General features: G+C 38.8%; 1 protein-coding gene across 4 annotated transcripts in view; it reads left to right on the forward strand.

Annotated features, from left to right (window-relative positions):
- Positions 1-14,947, forward strand: part of dpy19l1l (dpy-19-like 1, like (H. sapiens)) — an 88,518-nt gene that overhangs the window by 30,832 nt on the left and 42,739 nt on the right. For all 4 annotated transcript variants that reach the window (XM_072571008.1, XM_072571009.1, XM_072571010.1 and 1 more), the window contains 3 exons: positions 5,301-5,387; positions 8,345-8,407; positions 13,368-13,448. In XM_072571008.1, the coding sequence (XP_072427109.1) occupies positions 5,301-5,387; positions 8,345-8,407; positions 13,368-13,448 (231 nt within the window). The remainder of the gene's footprint in view (positions 1-5,300; positions 5,388-8,344; positions 8,408-13,367; positions 13,449-14,947) is intronic.

Genomic DNA, 14,947 nt, shown 5'->3' on the forward strand with positions numbered 1-14,947 from the left:
AACAGGTTTAGTCAGCAAATTACGGATTTTTTTTTGAAAAGGGCTATTTTTAATGTTGCAGAAGTAATAGTAAGCCTAAAGACTGGGAGTCTTGGAACCAGCATAGCATTAATAAAAAGTTAACTTTACAAGGTAAAAATAGAACATGAGATTAAATTAGCCAGCAATGTAAAAAGCAGATTGTAAGAGTATATGAAGAGTAACTAAAGTAAACATTGGTCCCTTAGAAACAAAGATGGGATAAAATGTCATGGTAAATATGAAAATAGTAGAGACATTAAACAAGTATTTATCCTCTGTTATCGGAGTGGAATAAACAAATTACACAGCAGAAATCATGGGCAACAAATGAAGTAATAAGTGTGAAAGACTCTAATTTATTATAAACAGAGAGTATACATTGGAGAAAATTAAGGAGCTCCAATCTGATAAATCCCCAGGACTAAATGGCCTTCATTTTAGAGTTTGAAAAGAAAACTGTATAAAGAATCAATATACATATCATGAAGTTCTAAAATTCCCCAGATATGGGAGTAGGCCCTGCAGATTGGTAGCTAGCAAATAAACCTTGCTGCTCAAGAAAGGAAGTGTAAAGCTCGACATCAGTTGTCGAAAAACTTGAACCTTTTATTGAGAGAGTATTTAAAAGTGCACTTAGAAAGTTTGTAGTATCATCGGACAAAGTTGTTATGGGGGTTGTATGGGAGGGGAATGAAATAGTCCAAAGACTATTTGGACTCAAAGTTAACTTTTTCTCCATAGAAGCCACCAGGTCTGCTGAGTTCTTGTTTTTATTTCAAATCCCCAGCACTCCTTGTCTTTTGCCTTACTTTATAAAAGGGGAATTGGTTGAATTTTTGTTTTCTTCGAGCTTTTTGCAATAGGGTAAATAAAGGGGAGCTTTGATGCACTTGGATTTCCAATGGTCTTTTGATGAGGTACCACACAAAAGTTGGTATGAAAGATAAGGGCTCACAAAGTTGGAAATCCTATATGTTAGCATGGATGAAGGATTGGTAAATAGACAGGAATCGGTGGGATAAGTCGAATATTTTAGGCTTGAGGCTGCATCTCCTGAAATGCCATAAAGATCACTTATCCCATAAATACATGAGACTAAGGTTTTTAAGTTAGTATTTAAGTCAGTTCATGGTACAAAGTTAAGTGACAATATAAGCAATGAGGGGAGTGCATAGGTGCTACAAATAGATAGGTAAAATGAACAGCTAAGTGATAGAGTATAATATGGGAGTGGATGGTGGGGAGAGGTTAATCACATTTGTCAAAAGAAAAATTTTTTTAAAAGGTGTGAAAATTGTAAATAATATTCAGAGGGATTTGGATATATTTGTTAAAGGAACCCAAAGTTAGCAAGCAATTCAGAAGGCAAATAATATGTTGACTGCTATTGCAAGAGGATATGCATTATAAAAATAAGAAGTCTTGTTACCATTATACAGGGCTGTTGTGAAACTACACCGGGGCACTGTATGTAGTTTTGGTCTCTACATCTGTTGAAGTTCATAGTTGTACTGGAAGCAGTACATGTGTAGGTTTACTAGCTTTGTTTATGAAATGTGATGGTTGCTCAGTGTTGAGGGGCTAACTTAGTTGTTTTAAACTACCTTAAGTTCAGAAAAATAAGAGGTGATCTCGGGAAGCCTACAGGATTCTAAAGGATCTTGACCGTGTAAAGTGAGAAACTGTTACCTATGGCTACTCCGCGTAGAACACATTAGAGATCAATCATTTAAGTGAGTTTAGAACAGATTCCTTTTCTTTTGAGAATTCTGTAATCCAGCTGTTATGGATGCTGCATTGGTGTTACATATTCAAGACTGAGGCAGATTTTTTTTTGTTGTAAGGTAATTAAGAGATATGGAGAGTGAGCAGAAAAGTTGGAGGTCAGTTGGAAGGTCAATCATCATATTGGATGGTGGCAGAGGTTTGAAGAAGCTTTGCTTCTAATATTGGTTTCAGTAAAGAGGGCCTGTAGAATCTCACAGGTAATATATGATGAAAGGACCCTGCTTGGATTAATTTTCAGAGTGTTAACTGAATAGACTGCAGGCTGAAAAGAAAATGCACTTGTATTTTTTCTGACAATGAGAGCATTAAGTTAAAAATATTTAGTTTTTTTTGATTATGAAAGAACTGCAATTAGAGGAAATTGCTTGATGCACATCTGGCTTCAGACAATAAACAAAGGAAAAGAAGATTAGAGTTATGTGCAAGAGCTCTGAAAAACTAAGTAACTTTTATTTAGTATGCTGGTTTAAATCATCAGCAACAGTCGTCTTTCTGCATTTTGTTTTCAATCAACATCATAAATCGAATAAAACAAAATACTGAGGATGCTGGAAATCTGAAGTAGAGCGACATAGTGGGAATATCTAATAGGTCAAGCAGCAGTCTGTGGAAAGAAAAAAAATGTAATTGATGTTTCAAATCAGTGACCTTTCATCAGAAAGTTCAATAGCCTATCTTGTTAGTGATCTGATTGTTACTGCAGCAAACAACAGAAGTTTATTCTACATCGGGTATTAAATTGCGTTTTGGATAAAATTGAAAGAGTGTAAATGTGGCTGTGGAGATTATGGTTTCTTTGGTGTAATTGGTGTGGTAAGATTTACAACAGAATTCAGTGGTGTGGAAAAGCAGGTCCTACTCCAGTTCTTTGTGAAATCAGGAGAGTTGAATCTTTGGGGCTTATACAGCATGTTCAGTTTGTAAATATTAATTAGTCGTTTAGTATTTTAACCACAATTGTATGCCCACACTTTTTTGGTTCTTTTCTCTTCCTATCTTCACTGTACATACAAACCTCCTGGTGGTTAGAGTCGTACCTGACACATAGAAAGATGATAGTGGTTTTTGGAGGTCAGTCATCTCTGCTGCAGGACATCTGTGCAGGAGTTCCTCAGGGTAGTGTTCTAGGCCCAACCGTCTTCAGCTGCTTCATCAATGACCTTCCCTCCACCATAAGGTCAGAAGTAGGGACGTGCAATCACTGGTGAACAATGTTCACCATTCGCCACTCCTCAGATGCCAAAGGAGTCCATGTCCAAATGCAACATAATCTGGGCAATATCCATGCTTGGACTGACAAGTGGCAAGTAACATTGACATCATACAAATGCCAGGCCATGACCATCACCAATATTAGACAATCTAACCACTTCTTTGGCATTCAATGATGTTACCATTATTGAATCCCCTACTGTCAATATCCTTGGGATTATCATTGACCAGAAACTCAACTAGAGTCACCACATAACCACAGTGGCTACAAGAGCAGGTCAGAGGCTGGGAATACTAAGGCAAGTAACATTCCTGTCTCTCCAAAGCCTGTCCATGATATACAAGGCACAAGCCAGGAGAGTGATTGATTGAATGCCCCTCACTTGCCCTGGAAGAGTGCAGCCCCAACAACACTGAAGAAGCTTGACCCTATCCAGTACAAAGCAGCCTGCTTGATTGGCACTACATCCACAAGCATCCACTTCCTCCACTACCAAGGCTCAGTAGCAGCAGTGTATACTATCTTCAAGATGCACTGCAGAAATTCACCCAAGATCCTCAGACAACATCTTACATACTCACAACCACTTCCATCTAGAAAGACAAGGGCAGGAGATATATGGGAATGCCACCACCTTCAAGTTCCCCTCCAAGCCACTTACCGTCTTGACTTGGAAATATATCACTGTTTCTTCACTCTGTCAAAAGCCTGGAGTTTCCTCCCTAATGCCTTTGTAGGTCAATCCACAGCAGGTGGACTGCAGCAGTTCAAGAAGATACGTCACCATCACCTTCTCAAGGGCAACTAGAGACAGGAAATAATGCTGGCCAGTCACCAGCACTCCCATTTCACAAACTAACAAAGAAAACACTGCTTTGTGAGGGGCCGGTCATGCCTCTCAAATCTTATCGAGTCTTTTGAAGATGTGACTAGAAAAGTTGATGAGGGTCGAGCTACGGATGTGATGTATATGGACTTCAGCAACGTATTTGATAAGGTTCCCCATGGTAGGCTCATTCAGAAGGTCAGGAGGAATGGGATACAAGGGAACTTAGCTGTCTGGATACAGAATTGGCTGGCCAACAGAAGACAGCGAGTGGTAGTAGAAGGAAAATATTCTACCTGGAAATCAGTGGTGGGTGGTGTTCCACAGGGCTCTGTCCTTGGGCCTCTACTGTTTGTAATTTTTATTAATGACTTGGATGAGGGGATTGAAGGATGGGTCAGCAAGTTTGCAGACGACACAAAGGTTGGAGGTGTCGTTGACAGTATAGAGGGCTGTTGTAGTGGGACATTGACAGGATGCATAGATGGGCTGAGAGGTGGCAGATGGAGTTCAACATGGATAAATGCGAGGTGATGCATTTTGGAAGGTCGAATTTGAAAGCTGAGTACAGGATTAAGGATAGGATTTTTGGCAGCGTGGAGGAACAGAGGGATCTTGGTGTGCAGGTACATAGATCCCTTAAAATGGCCACCCAAGTGGACAGGGTTGTTAAGAAAGCATATGGTGTTTTGGCTTTCATTTAACATGGGGGATTGAGTTTGAGTCATGAGATCTTGTTGCAGCTCTATAAAACTTTGGTTAAACTGCACTTGGAATACTGCGTCCAGTTCTGGTCGCCCTATTATAGGAAAGATGTGGATGCTTTGGAGAGGGTTCAGAGGAGGTTTACCAGGATGCTGCCTGGACTGGAGGGCTTATCTTATGAATAGAGGTGGACTGAGCTCGGACTTTTTTCATTGGAGAAAAGGAGGAGGAGAGGGGACCTAATTGAGGTATACAAGATAATGAGAGGTATAGATAGAGTCGATAGCCAGAGATTATTTCCCAGGGCAGAAATGGCTAACACGAGGGGTCATAGTTTTAAGCTAGTTGGAGGAAAGTATAGAGGGGATGTCAGAGGCGGGCTCTTTACAGAGTTGTGAGATCATGGAATGCATTGCTAGCAGCAGTTGTGGAAGCAAGGTCATTGGGAACATTTAAGAGTCTGCTGGACATACATGTGGTCACAGAAATTTCAGGGTGCATACATGAGGATCAATGGTCGGCATAACATCGTAGGCTGAAGGGCCTGTTCTGTGCTATACTGTTCTATGTTCTAAAAAAAAACAAATTTTCCCCTCCGGCTTTATGTAGAATCTACCATGAAATAATTGCAAGTGGATGTTTCTGGGTTGAAGAAGCCCTGTTTTTCAGGAATAGCTGAGGGACATGGTAAGAGGCTACACAGTTTTCAAGCATTTTATCTTTACCTTTTACTGCTTCCCTCCACAGATATCCTTGCTGATTTGTTTTGTGTTAATGTTTGGAAATGCCATGCTGTTATGCTCCTATTACGCTTCATCTCTGGCAATCATTTGGGTAAGTACATTCTGTCTAGCACAGCTGTAACCTTTTATCCAGCATATCCAAGCTCTCTTTCTATTTCTATTTTCTATTCCTTCTCTCTACTTTTTCTCTCTCATAGAGTCATAGCTCAAATCCTCCAACCCAGGCAATATCCATGCAAATCTTTCCTGAGCCCTTTCAAGTTTCAAAAAGAAAGGAGATCTCTTTTTTTTGATAGGAAGGAGACCAGAATTGCATGGAATATTCCAAAAGTGGCCTAACCAATGTCCTGTACAGCTGCAAAATGACCTCCCAATTCCTGTACTTAATGCTCGTGTTTTGGCTCTCTGTCTCACTTCCTGTCAACAGAATGTGAAGTAGTGCTGCAGTAGCATAAGAACATTGCTCTGATTTGTTTTTATGTGGGGTGGAAAATTACTGTTACGCTCAAGAACACATTCAGGATGTGGGTTTAAATCCAGTTTCGTACCCCTCTGCAATGATGTCTTAGTTCTCTAGCATTCTGCTCCATTATTGCCACAGATGTATACTCTGTGCCCCTCCTATATCCATGCCATACTTTGCTCTATTTCATCTGTCTCTTCTTTGAATAATGAATACTCCAACAGTTTGTGTATTAACACACTCAGTACTAGCTCGAGGATGGTGCCTGGCCCACAGTGTACATTGCAGTTCTCTGCATAGCAAACATCAGTGTACTTATGTGATGTAGTACATGTCTCAGGAGACAATGGTGACAGCTGTGCTGTATGTTACTTCTCGATTGTGGAATGTTACCAATTTTCAAACTGTTTAGTTCACCTAAAGCTGAAGATGCATCAAGCAATCAGGATTTGTTGCATTAACAAAAATGCTTGATTTACTTAGCAAGTCAAATACACTAATGGAGGGAGAAGTAGAATAAACATTTCAAGTTCATAACTTTTTGTTGAAACTCATTTTTGATCACTTGGCAGAGTCTCCAAATTCAAGCCTGTAGCCAAGTTGAGAAAGTAGTCTGATTAGTATCAGGATTTGTAGGCTATGCCTCACAGAGCACAATTCAAACTTAAAAACAATTTAACTTAGTCTTAAGCTTTGAACACTTTGGAGCAAAGCAGTTTTTGCTAAAAGCCCCATAAAGCATTATGTCATCAAAATGCCTTTAAAACAATGAATGTGGTCTCTTGAAAATTACAAGCCTGTATCAATGAAGTGCAGCTAATTAGAAATAATTAAATTTGTCCTGTGTTATTAGTTATTGCTGAAACAAAGATCTTTGAAATTGTTATACTATTTGAAATAATATAATTTATTTTCATAAGTGTAATTTGATAATTATTGCTCCAGGATCAGTCTGGCTTTGAAAAACTGAATTTTTCATTTGTGAAATGTTGAATTTCTCCATCATTTTAAAGTTATTTTTAATTTTGAGTTTATTTGATACTTCAACTTTCATTACATTACATTCTTGAGTATAAACCAACCGTTTATTTCCCTATCTATATAGGTTTATTTAAAGGAAGTCTTACTGGGAATCTTATTAATACCTATAATTTCTAAAGTTGCTTTACAAGTTAGATGCTGAGAGGATATTGCTTTTGGGGAAATAGGTAATACAGTTTTAAAATGAGGAATTTCCGAATAGAGATGGAGATTAGGAGGAATTTCTCCTCTGGGATTGTTAGTTTGGTATTCTTCTTCCCAACAAGCAGTGGATTTTGGGTCATTGAATGTACTCAAAAGATTTTTGACAAATTTTAGTTTTTTGGGTGAGGCAGTACAGTGGACTGAAAGCCACATCAGTTCAGCAGTGATTTCATAGGATGATGGAACAGGCTCAAGAGACCAATTGTCCAACTCCTGCCCTGACTTAGTATGTTTTTATGGAAGGATAGTCAATGCATTTGATGTTTCAGTTTGTTAGCTTTGAGTGTACATTAAATTGATTGGATGTTTCAAAGAATCACAGAATTGTTATACCGCCGAAAGAAGCCATTCAGTCCATCACACCTGCACCAGTTCTTTTACCTAGTGCCACCCTCCTGACTCTTCCCCATATTCCTGCATATGATTTCTATCCAAATAATCATGTAATGTCCTCTTGATAGCTTGAATTAGACCTGTCTCCACCATGTTTCCAGGCAAGCATTCATACATTAACTACTCACTGAGGAAAGTTTTTATTTTCTCTAATCACTCTTGCTTCACTTACACATTATTTTAAATCTATGCCCCCTTGTTTTTTTTTGCAAACTGGAACAGCCTCTCCATATCTGCTCTGTCTAGCATACTCATGATTTTGAAAACCTGTCAAATCTCCCTCCAGCCTTCTTTCCAAAGAGAATAGTTCCAACTTTTCAACCTTGTTGTCATAATAGAAGTTTCTAGTTTCTGAAACCATTCTTGTAAATTGCTTCTGTACTGTCTCCAATGCATTCACATATTTCCTATATTATGGCACCCACAATTGTACACAGTAATCCAGTTGAGGATACAAAAGTGTCAAGTTCAACTGCACTCATTTGCTCTTCTACTTTGTCACGATTAATCGAAGAGGACACTATATGTTTTATTAAGTGCTCTCTCCACCTGTTCTCCTACCTTCAATGATTATGCTCATATGTTTATCCTGATTGATTTCATTGCTGTTGCCGGGGATCCCTTTGACATGGCGGCAGTCTGTAAATGAGGTTTGGAAAAGGGAATCCACATCACAGCTTGCTGGGTCTTTGGGAGTAACTTCTTCCATACTTGCTCCATGGCGAGTGCAGTCATTTTGTTATTGTCTGTGAAGTCTGGGCCATGAGGAGTCTTGATCATTTTGAGATGCTAGAAGGAATCAGTTAGGAGTGAGAAATGGCCAAGTACAAACATGCTGGATATATGTGGCTAAGAATCTGACCCTTGCAAAAATAAAATTGTTAGATATTTCATTACGGTTAGCCTCTGATAATCATCACTAACAATCATTTCTTCCTACCCCTCAGGGATTGGTTGCTTTTAGATCGCGTTTTTGTGCATATTGGCCACGGTCTGTTGCATATTCATGGGTAAGTTGCATTTTCTACAGCACGCATTATATAATCTTTTAAAAGAAACATAATGTGCAACTCTCCAGATTCTGACTTAAGAATATAAAAATATGGGCTTGCATATTTAATTCTTTTTTTTCCCCCCCAGAATTTGGAAGGTTGCTGCCAGCTTATTTTGAATATATCAGTGGTGATGTGATCTTGATTGTTTACGAAGGCCCAGTGATGATCACATTAACAACATTTCAATTTGTGGTACAAACGATCAATATTACTGAAACAAATTACATAAAACCTGTATAAAAGGACACATGTGAAAATCACTTACTGATGGGTTTAAATAATTTGGATGGTAAAATTTACAAGAAGCATTTTGAATCCGTTGGTTCTCAAATTATAATTTGTGGTAGACTTCAATGTACCAAGCCTGTTTTACAACTATCTTTTCGCATCAGAGGTTTGTGTGGCTCTTTTGTGTTGCAGCTCTCTTTCATGTCTGCTTTGCTTTCTGAGAAAGGATGCTAGACGTTAGTTACCCATTTATGTTCCCGTTTTAGTTAGTAAAATGGAGGTAACTGTGGGCAGCACGGTGACTCACAGCGCTAGAGACCCAGGTTCAATTCCCGCCTCAGGCAACTCTCTGTGTGGAGTTTGCACATTCTCCCCGTGTCTGCGTGGGCTTCCTCTGGGTGTTCCTGTTTCCTCCCACAGTCCAAAAATGTGCAGGTTAGGTAAATTGGCCGCACTACATTGCCCGTAGTGTTAGGTGAAGGGGTAAATGTAGGGGAATGGGTCTGAGTGGGTTGCTCTTCGGAGGGTCAGTGTGGGCTTGTTGGGCTGAAGGGCCTGTTTACACAGTAAGTAATCTAATCTAATCTATTTAAAAGGTGTATACGTGGGATGTGCAAGATGTATTTTCATGCATAACACTAATGAATCAATGCAGGGATGTGATAAAGGGACTCTCTTCCAGGTGAAGAGTACTATGCAATTTTAGGCATACATGATAATCTATTTAAGCTACTTAACACAGTGTTAAAAACAATTAAGTGTAATTGTTAGGATAAGTAATGTAATGCTTTAATGGAAATGGTAGGTATCTTGGTTAATCTGTTGCAATGAGTAAATTAATTTTGGAATTTCTGAATTTGGGGTGATTGAGTTGGTGCACGTACCCTGATTGTCATTTATCATTATTTCTCTTTGTGCTGCACTCTGCACTGTACAGTGCCAGAATATATTGCTTCCCCAGGCATGCTCTCTGAGCAGTAGAGAATCTGGTGTGCTTTGTCTTACTACAAACCTTTGAGTCATTCTTGAATTGGTTACGTAGAATTGACAGTGGTGTTTTGAGTCCCTTTTAAGCATGCACCAAATTTTTGAACCCTATTTCATGTTCCCAAATGGCCAAGCTCTGAACAAGAAGCATTTCTAATGCAGGATCACAGCCAAACTACTGAATAATGCTGCCACCACAAACTGCAACAGTACTGATGCTTATAAAGTTGGGCAGGCGTAAGTGGCACTCTGCCATTCTTCACTCGAGCTTCTGTCCATTGGGAAATCCAAGCTGCAAAGTGCAGGCCAATTCTTTGTACTGTTGACTGGATTGTCATGCATATATTTATTTGCAGCGTTTTTATTTCTTTGTTCTGTGCTCTCTGAGAAAATTAGTCAAATCAATCTTCGCAGGGGCGCAATCTTGAATTGATTTTAAAATTGCAGATCTTCCAACCCTCCTGTGGAAGAGAAACAACACTAGTACACAGATCCTCAGCTCCATTGAAGATAGAAAATGAGCAGGATAAGATGTTTGAAGGGGACAGTGTTAATGACCTTATTAAGACAGTAAACTGTAATGCTGAGTTTGCATAAATCAAGCTGTTGCTATCTCAGGATAGACATGAAAAGTTTCAAAAAGTACAGTGGTACTTTACTGTAGAAAACATTTTACCATTTGGGCTAATGGGGCAACACTTGTCAGTCAAAAATTCACTAGTGGATTAATGGAGGCCCATAACACCCTGGTCTCAATAAATTTGCTTTCAAAGGAAAGCTCTTGGATGTTTTGAAGGGAGGGCTGATTGAAGCAGAATTAAGAATTGTTTAAATCTCATTTTTGATTTAGATTTGAAAGTTGAGAACTTGTAATAAAATTATTCAGAAGTATAATAGTATTATTAGTTGAGAAAATATGTGGTTTGTTTCCATTAATTATTTGATCTGTCATTCGTTCTGTGTTTATTATGCCTGTCTGTAGTAGGATGGAAGGAGTACTTATGATCAAACTGAGGTTTTCACATGTTTGTTTCATTTTTTCTGAAAATGAAGTGCTCTCTTACAAAGAATTTGGTACATAAAGAATAAAAATGCAGTAAATTATTTCATTTAGGACCCAGGGAGCTATTTACATATGGAAGCTGTGGCCATGGCTGAGGTATTAAATGAATACTTGGAAACTGTTTTTAACAAAGAAAATACTGCACTGTCATGATGAAAGAAATGATGGTTTTGACACATGAAATGTTGAAAATTAATAAGGTGGAAATATTGGAAAGGCTATTTGTACTCTAGGTTTATAAGGCACCTGTACTGTATGTGATGCGTCCAAGGATACAGAGGGACATGAGGTTGGAAATTGCAGAAGCTTTGGCCCTAATTTTCCAGTTTTCTTTAGATTTGAGAGTGATATCAGAGAACTGACAATTGCAAATATTAGACCCATATTCAGAAAAGGTGTAAAAGTAAACCCAGCACAGACCAGTCAGTTTAAAATTTTGCATTGCAAAGGCAATGTAAAACTTCAAAAGGTCATTGACAAGTTGGTGGAGTAGGCAGATGGGTGATAGATAAAGTTCAATGTGTAAAAGTGAGATAGCATCCTTTTCCCTTTTCACTGTATCTTCAAGATTTATGACAAGAAATAAATCATTCATTTGGTAGCAAGAACATAAGATACTTTTTTTTAAAAGAAAGGGGGTATTCTACAGGTTATACAGGGACTGAGACACCTGTCTGTGTATGTGCATGTTATTATAGGTGACAAGACATGTGAACAGCCCTTTAAAAAAGCTTATGGTATCCTGGAATTTATTCATAGTGGCATAGAGTACAACATATGGGAGATTTTGCTACTCCTCTCTAAAACACTAATTTAACTTCAGATGGAGTGTCATGTGCATTTTTTTTTGCCATACTTTAAGGAGGTTGTACAGAATGCCGAAGAGGGTTATGGGAATGATGCTAGAAAAGATGGGATTTGAGAAGTTAGGATTGTTTTCATTGGAGAAAAAATGCAAAAAGGATATTTAATAGTTTTCAAAATCTTGAGTGATCTGAATAGATTAGGCAGGGCGCAACTATTCTTGTTAATGGATCAAGAATGAAAGGACACAGATTTTGAAGTGATTTAGAAAAGAAGTGCAATGTGAGAAGAAACTTTTTCATTCCGATTTGGATTGAACTGCCTAGAAGTGTGATGGAAGCAGGTTTAATTGGGGAATTCTGGGGACATTGAAATGATTGAGATAATTAAATTCAAATAAACATGTAGTGTGCAGGGTTGCATGGAAAGTGTGGGAAACTGACACAAAGACAAGCTGCTCAATAAGACAGCCAGTGCAGACATGTTGGGCTAAATGGCTGCCTTCTGCACCATAATGATGCTATGATTCTGAAGCTTTTAGAAATAATAATTTGGGAAAAAATTAATACTCACTTATGCAAGTGCAGTTTTATTAAAGATAGCTGGCACAGATATTTTAAAAGCAAATTATATTTATCTAATTTACTTTAACTTTTTGATGAGGTGATAGAAAGGGTTGGTGAGAATAATACTGTTGATGCGCTGTATGATGATTTCCAATGCCATGTTAATAATGTGATGTATTAACAGATTAATGCTGGACATCAAGTTAGAGCCCATGTAATAAAGAGGGCAGTTGCCGTAGGTACATGAAATTGGCTGAGTGACAGTAAACTGAGTGCAGTTGTTTCACAATGGGTTTATAGTGGAGTTCCCCAGAGGTGGGTGTTAGGACCCTTGCTTTTCCTGGTAAGAGATAAATCACCTAGACTCTCACGTACAGGGCACCATCTGAAAGTTTGCAGATGATTAAGAAGCTTTGTAGGTGTTGTGGCTATGAGGAAGATGGTGTTGAAAGTCAAAAGAATGTAGACCAGTAAGTGGAAGAAGATAAATGGCAGGTGAAATTTAATGCAGTGTAATGTGAAGTGATTCATTTTGGTGGAAATAATACAGAGAGGCTATATATTTATATATAAAATATGAGGGATGCATACAGGTGTGGAGGTACCTACGCATATATGTTCATAAATTATTGAAGAAGGCTGGACAGTGAAGCTTACGGCAACTTCAGCTTTATTAAAAAGGGCATGAGTTGTTAAAAGCTATATAAAATTAAAATTTGGTCTCAAATGTAGTATTGCCTACAGTTTTGGGTGCCATTTTTTTTAAACTGAGGTGAAAGCCATTGAGTGGATGCAGGAAAATTATTGAGAATGGTTTGAGGTGATAAAGAACTACAATTGTATAGATATATGGAAAAGATGGGGATGATTTTCTTGAAGGAAAAAAGGATGATAGGAAATTTGATAATTTATTGAAAATTATCTCTGAATGGTAGATATGGAGAAATAATTCCTGCTTGCTAGAGGATAATGAAGCAGAGAGCGTTTTATATAAAATGTAATTTTAACAAGAAACAATGGCAACAAGGCCACATTTCACACAGCACGTGGTTAGGGTCTGGAATGCACAGTCGGCATCTACAATGAAGGCAAGCTGAAGATGGAATTGAGAAGGAAAGAATGTGCTGGACTACAAGGAGTAGGTGACAGTGACACCAGGTGAATTGCTCCTTAGAGTCAACATAGCTGATGGGCTGAATAGCCTTCTGTGCTGTAACTATTCTATGGTTATGTAAACAGTAAACTCAATATTTGAATAATTTTTCAGGTGGCTAAAGGAACTGTCTGGCTTCTTGGAACTATAGCGCTCAAATTCGTTGCTTCTAAACTATTAGGAGTTGCAGATGATGTAAGTATCTATTTTAGGAAAGATATAGAAGCGCTGCACAAAAAAAAATTATAATGCTTATTTGGCCAAATGCAAGGATTAATTGTTTAGACTTGTTAATTGCAGATTGGAGCTGCTATTTACTCTGTTAGTGGTTTGTATTTTGTGGTGATGCCTCAACCTTTGTCTTGTTTACTGGGAGATTAAATTCCTAGCAATGAGCTAAAATCAGGAATGTTTTTCTAGCCTTTGCACATTTCCTAGTAATCAGTTTTTGGGAGATGTAGGTAGATTCTTGGCTAGCAGAGGTAAGTGCTCCAGAAGCTACCGGTTTTGATGATTTTTTTTGTCATTTGTCCAACCAAATGAACAATTGTTTGGCCAAGTGTAGAAAAAAACATTACACTGGGCTATTGCTTGGTTGGAAGGATTAAGTAATGTGGAGGGCAATATTGGTCATGTAAACTTTCCAAATGTCTTCTGCACATAGTACCCATTCTGGGAACTTTGATGGGTTAATTCACCAATTTTCAAAGCAAGAGCACGGTGAGCTGAGTTAGCAGTGTTGTAAGTCTCATTGGAGTGAAAATTGATGAATATACTCAGGACTCCTCTTAGTCTTTTGTCATCAGTTATGCCTGGATCATGACTGACATGTTTATGACCTTTTGTCACATTTTCCAGTCAGTTCTCTTTATTGCTTGTAAGTTAGTTTGGATTTACTTGAGAAGTCATCTTGTTATTCAAAGTTTGGTAGAAGATTTGTAGCTCGGGTGCTCGTTGTTGTGGTTCTGTTCGCAGAGCTGGGAATTTGTCTTGCAAACGTTTCGTCCCCTGTCTAGGTGACATCCTCAGTGCTTGGGAGCCTCCTGTGAAGCGCTTCTGTGCTGTTTCCTCCGGCATTTATAGTGACCTGTCTCTGCCGCTTCCGGTTGTCAGTTCGAGCTGTCCGCTGTAGTGGTCGGTATATTGGGATGTGTTTGTTGACAGAATCTGTGGATGAGTGCCATGCCTCTAGGAATTCCCTGGCTGTTCTCTGTTTGGCTTGCCCTATAATGGTAGTGTTGTCCCAGTCGAATTCATGTTGCTTGTCGTCTGTGTGTGTGGCTACTAAGGATAGCTGGTCGTGTCGTTTTGTGGCTAGTTGGTGTTCGTGTATACGGATCGTTAACTGTCTTCCTGTTTGTCCGATGTAGTGTTTTGTGCAGTCCTTGCATGGGATTTTGTACACTACATTAGTTTTGCTCATGTTGGGTATCGGGTCCTTCATTCTGGTGAGTTGTTGTCTGAGCGTGGCTGTTGGTTTGTGTGCTGTTATGAGTCCTAGTGGTCGCAGTAGTCTGGCTGTCAGTTCAGAAATGCTCCTGATGTATGGTAGTGTGGCTAGTCCTTTGGGTTGCCAAACTGACAGCCAGACTACGGCGACCACTAGTTTGCAAGACAAATTCCCAGCTCGGCGAACAGAATGTCATCTTGTTATAAAGGTGAACTTGCACGGTCACTAATATGGCTTTCGATCT

The sequence above is a fragment of the Chiloscyllium punctatum genome, chromosome 5 (assembly GCF_047496795.1).
Source record: "Chiloscyllium punctatum isolate Juve2018m chromosome 5, sChiPun1.3, whole genome shotgun sequence".
In the NCBI taxonomy this organism is placed as follows: Eukaryota; Metazoa; Chordata; class Chondrichthyes; order Orectolobiformes; family Hemiscylliidae; genus Chiloscyllium; species Chiloscyllium punctatum.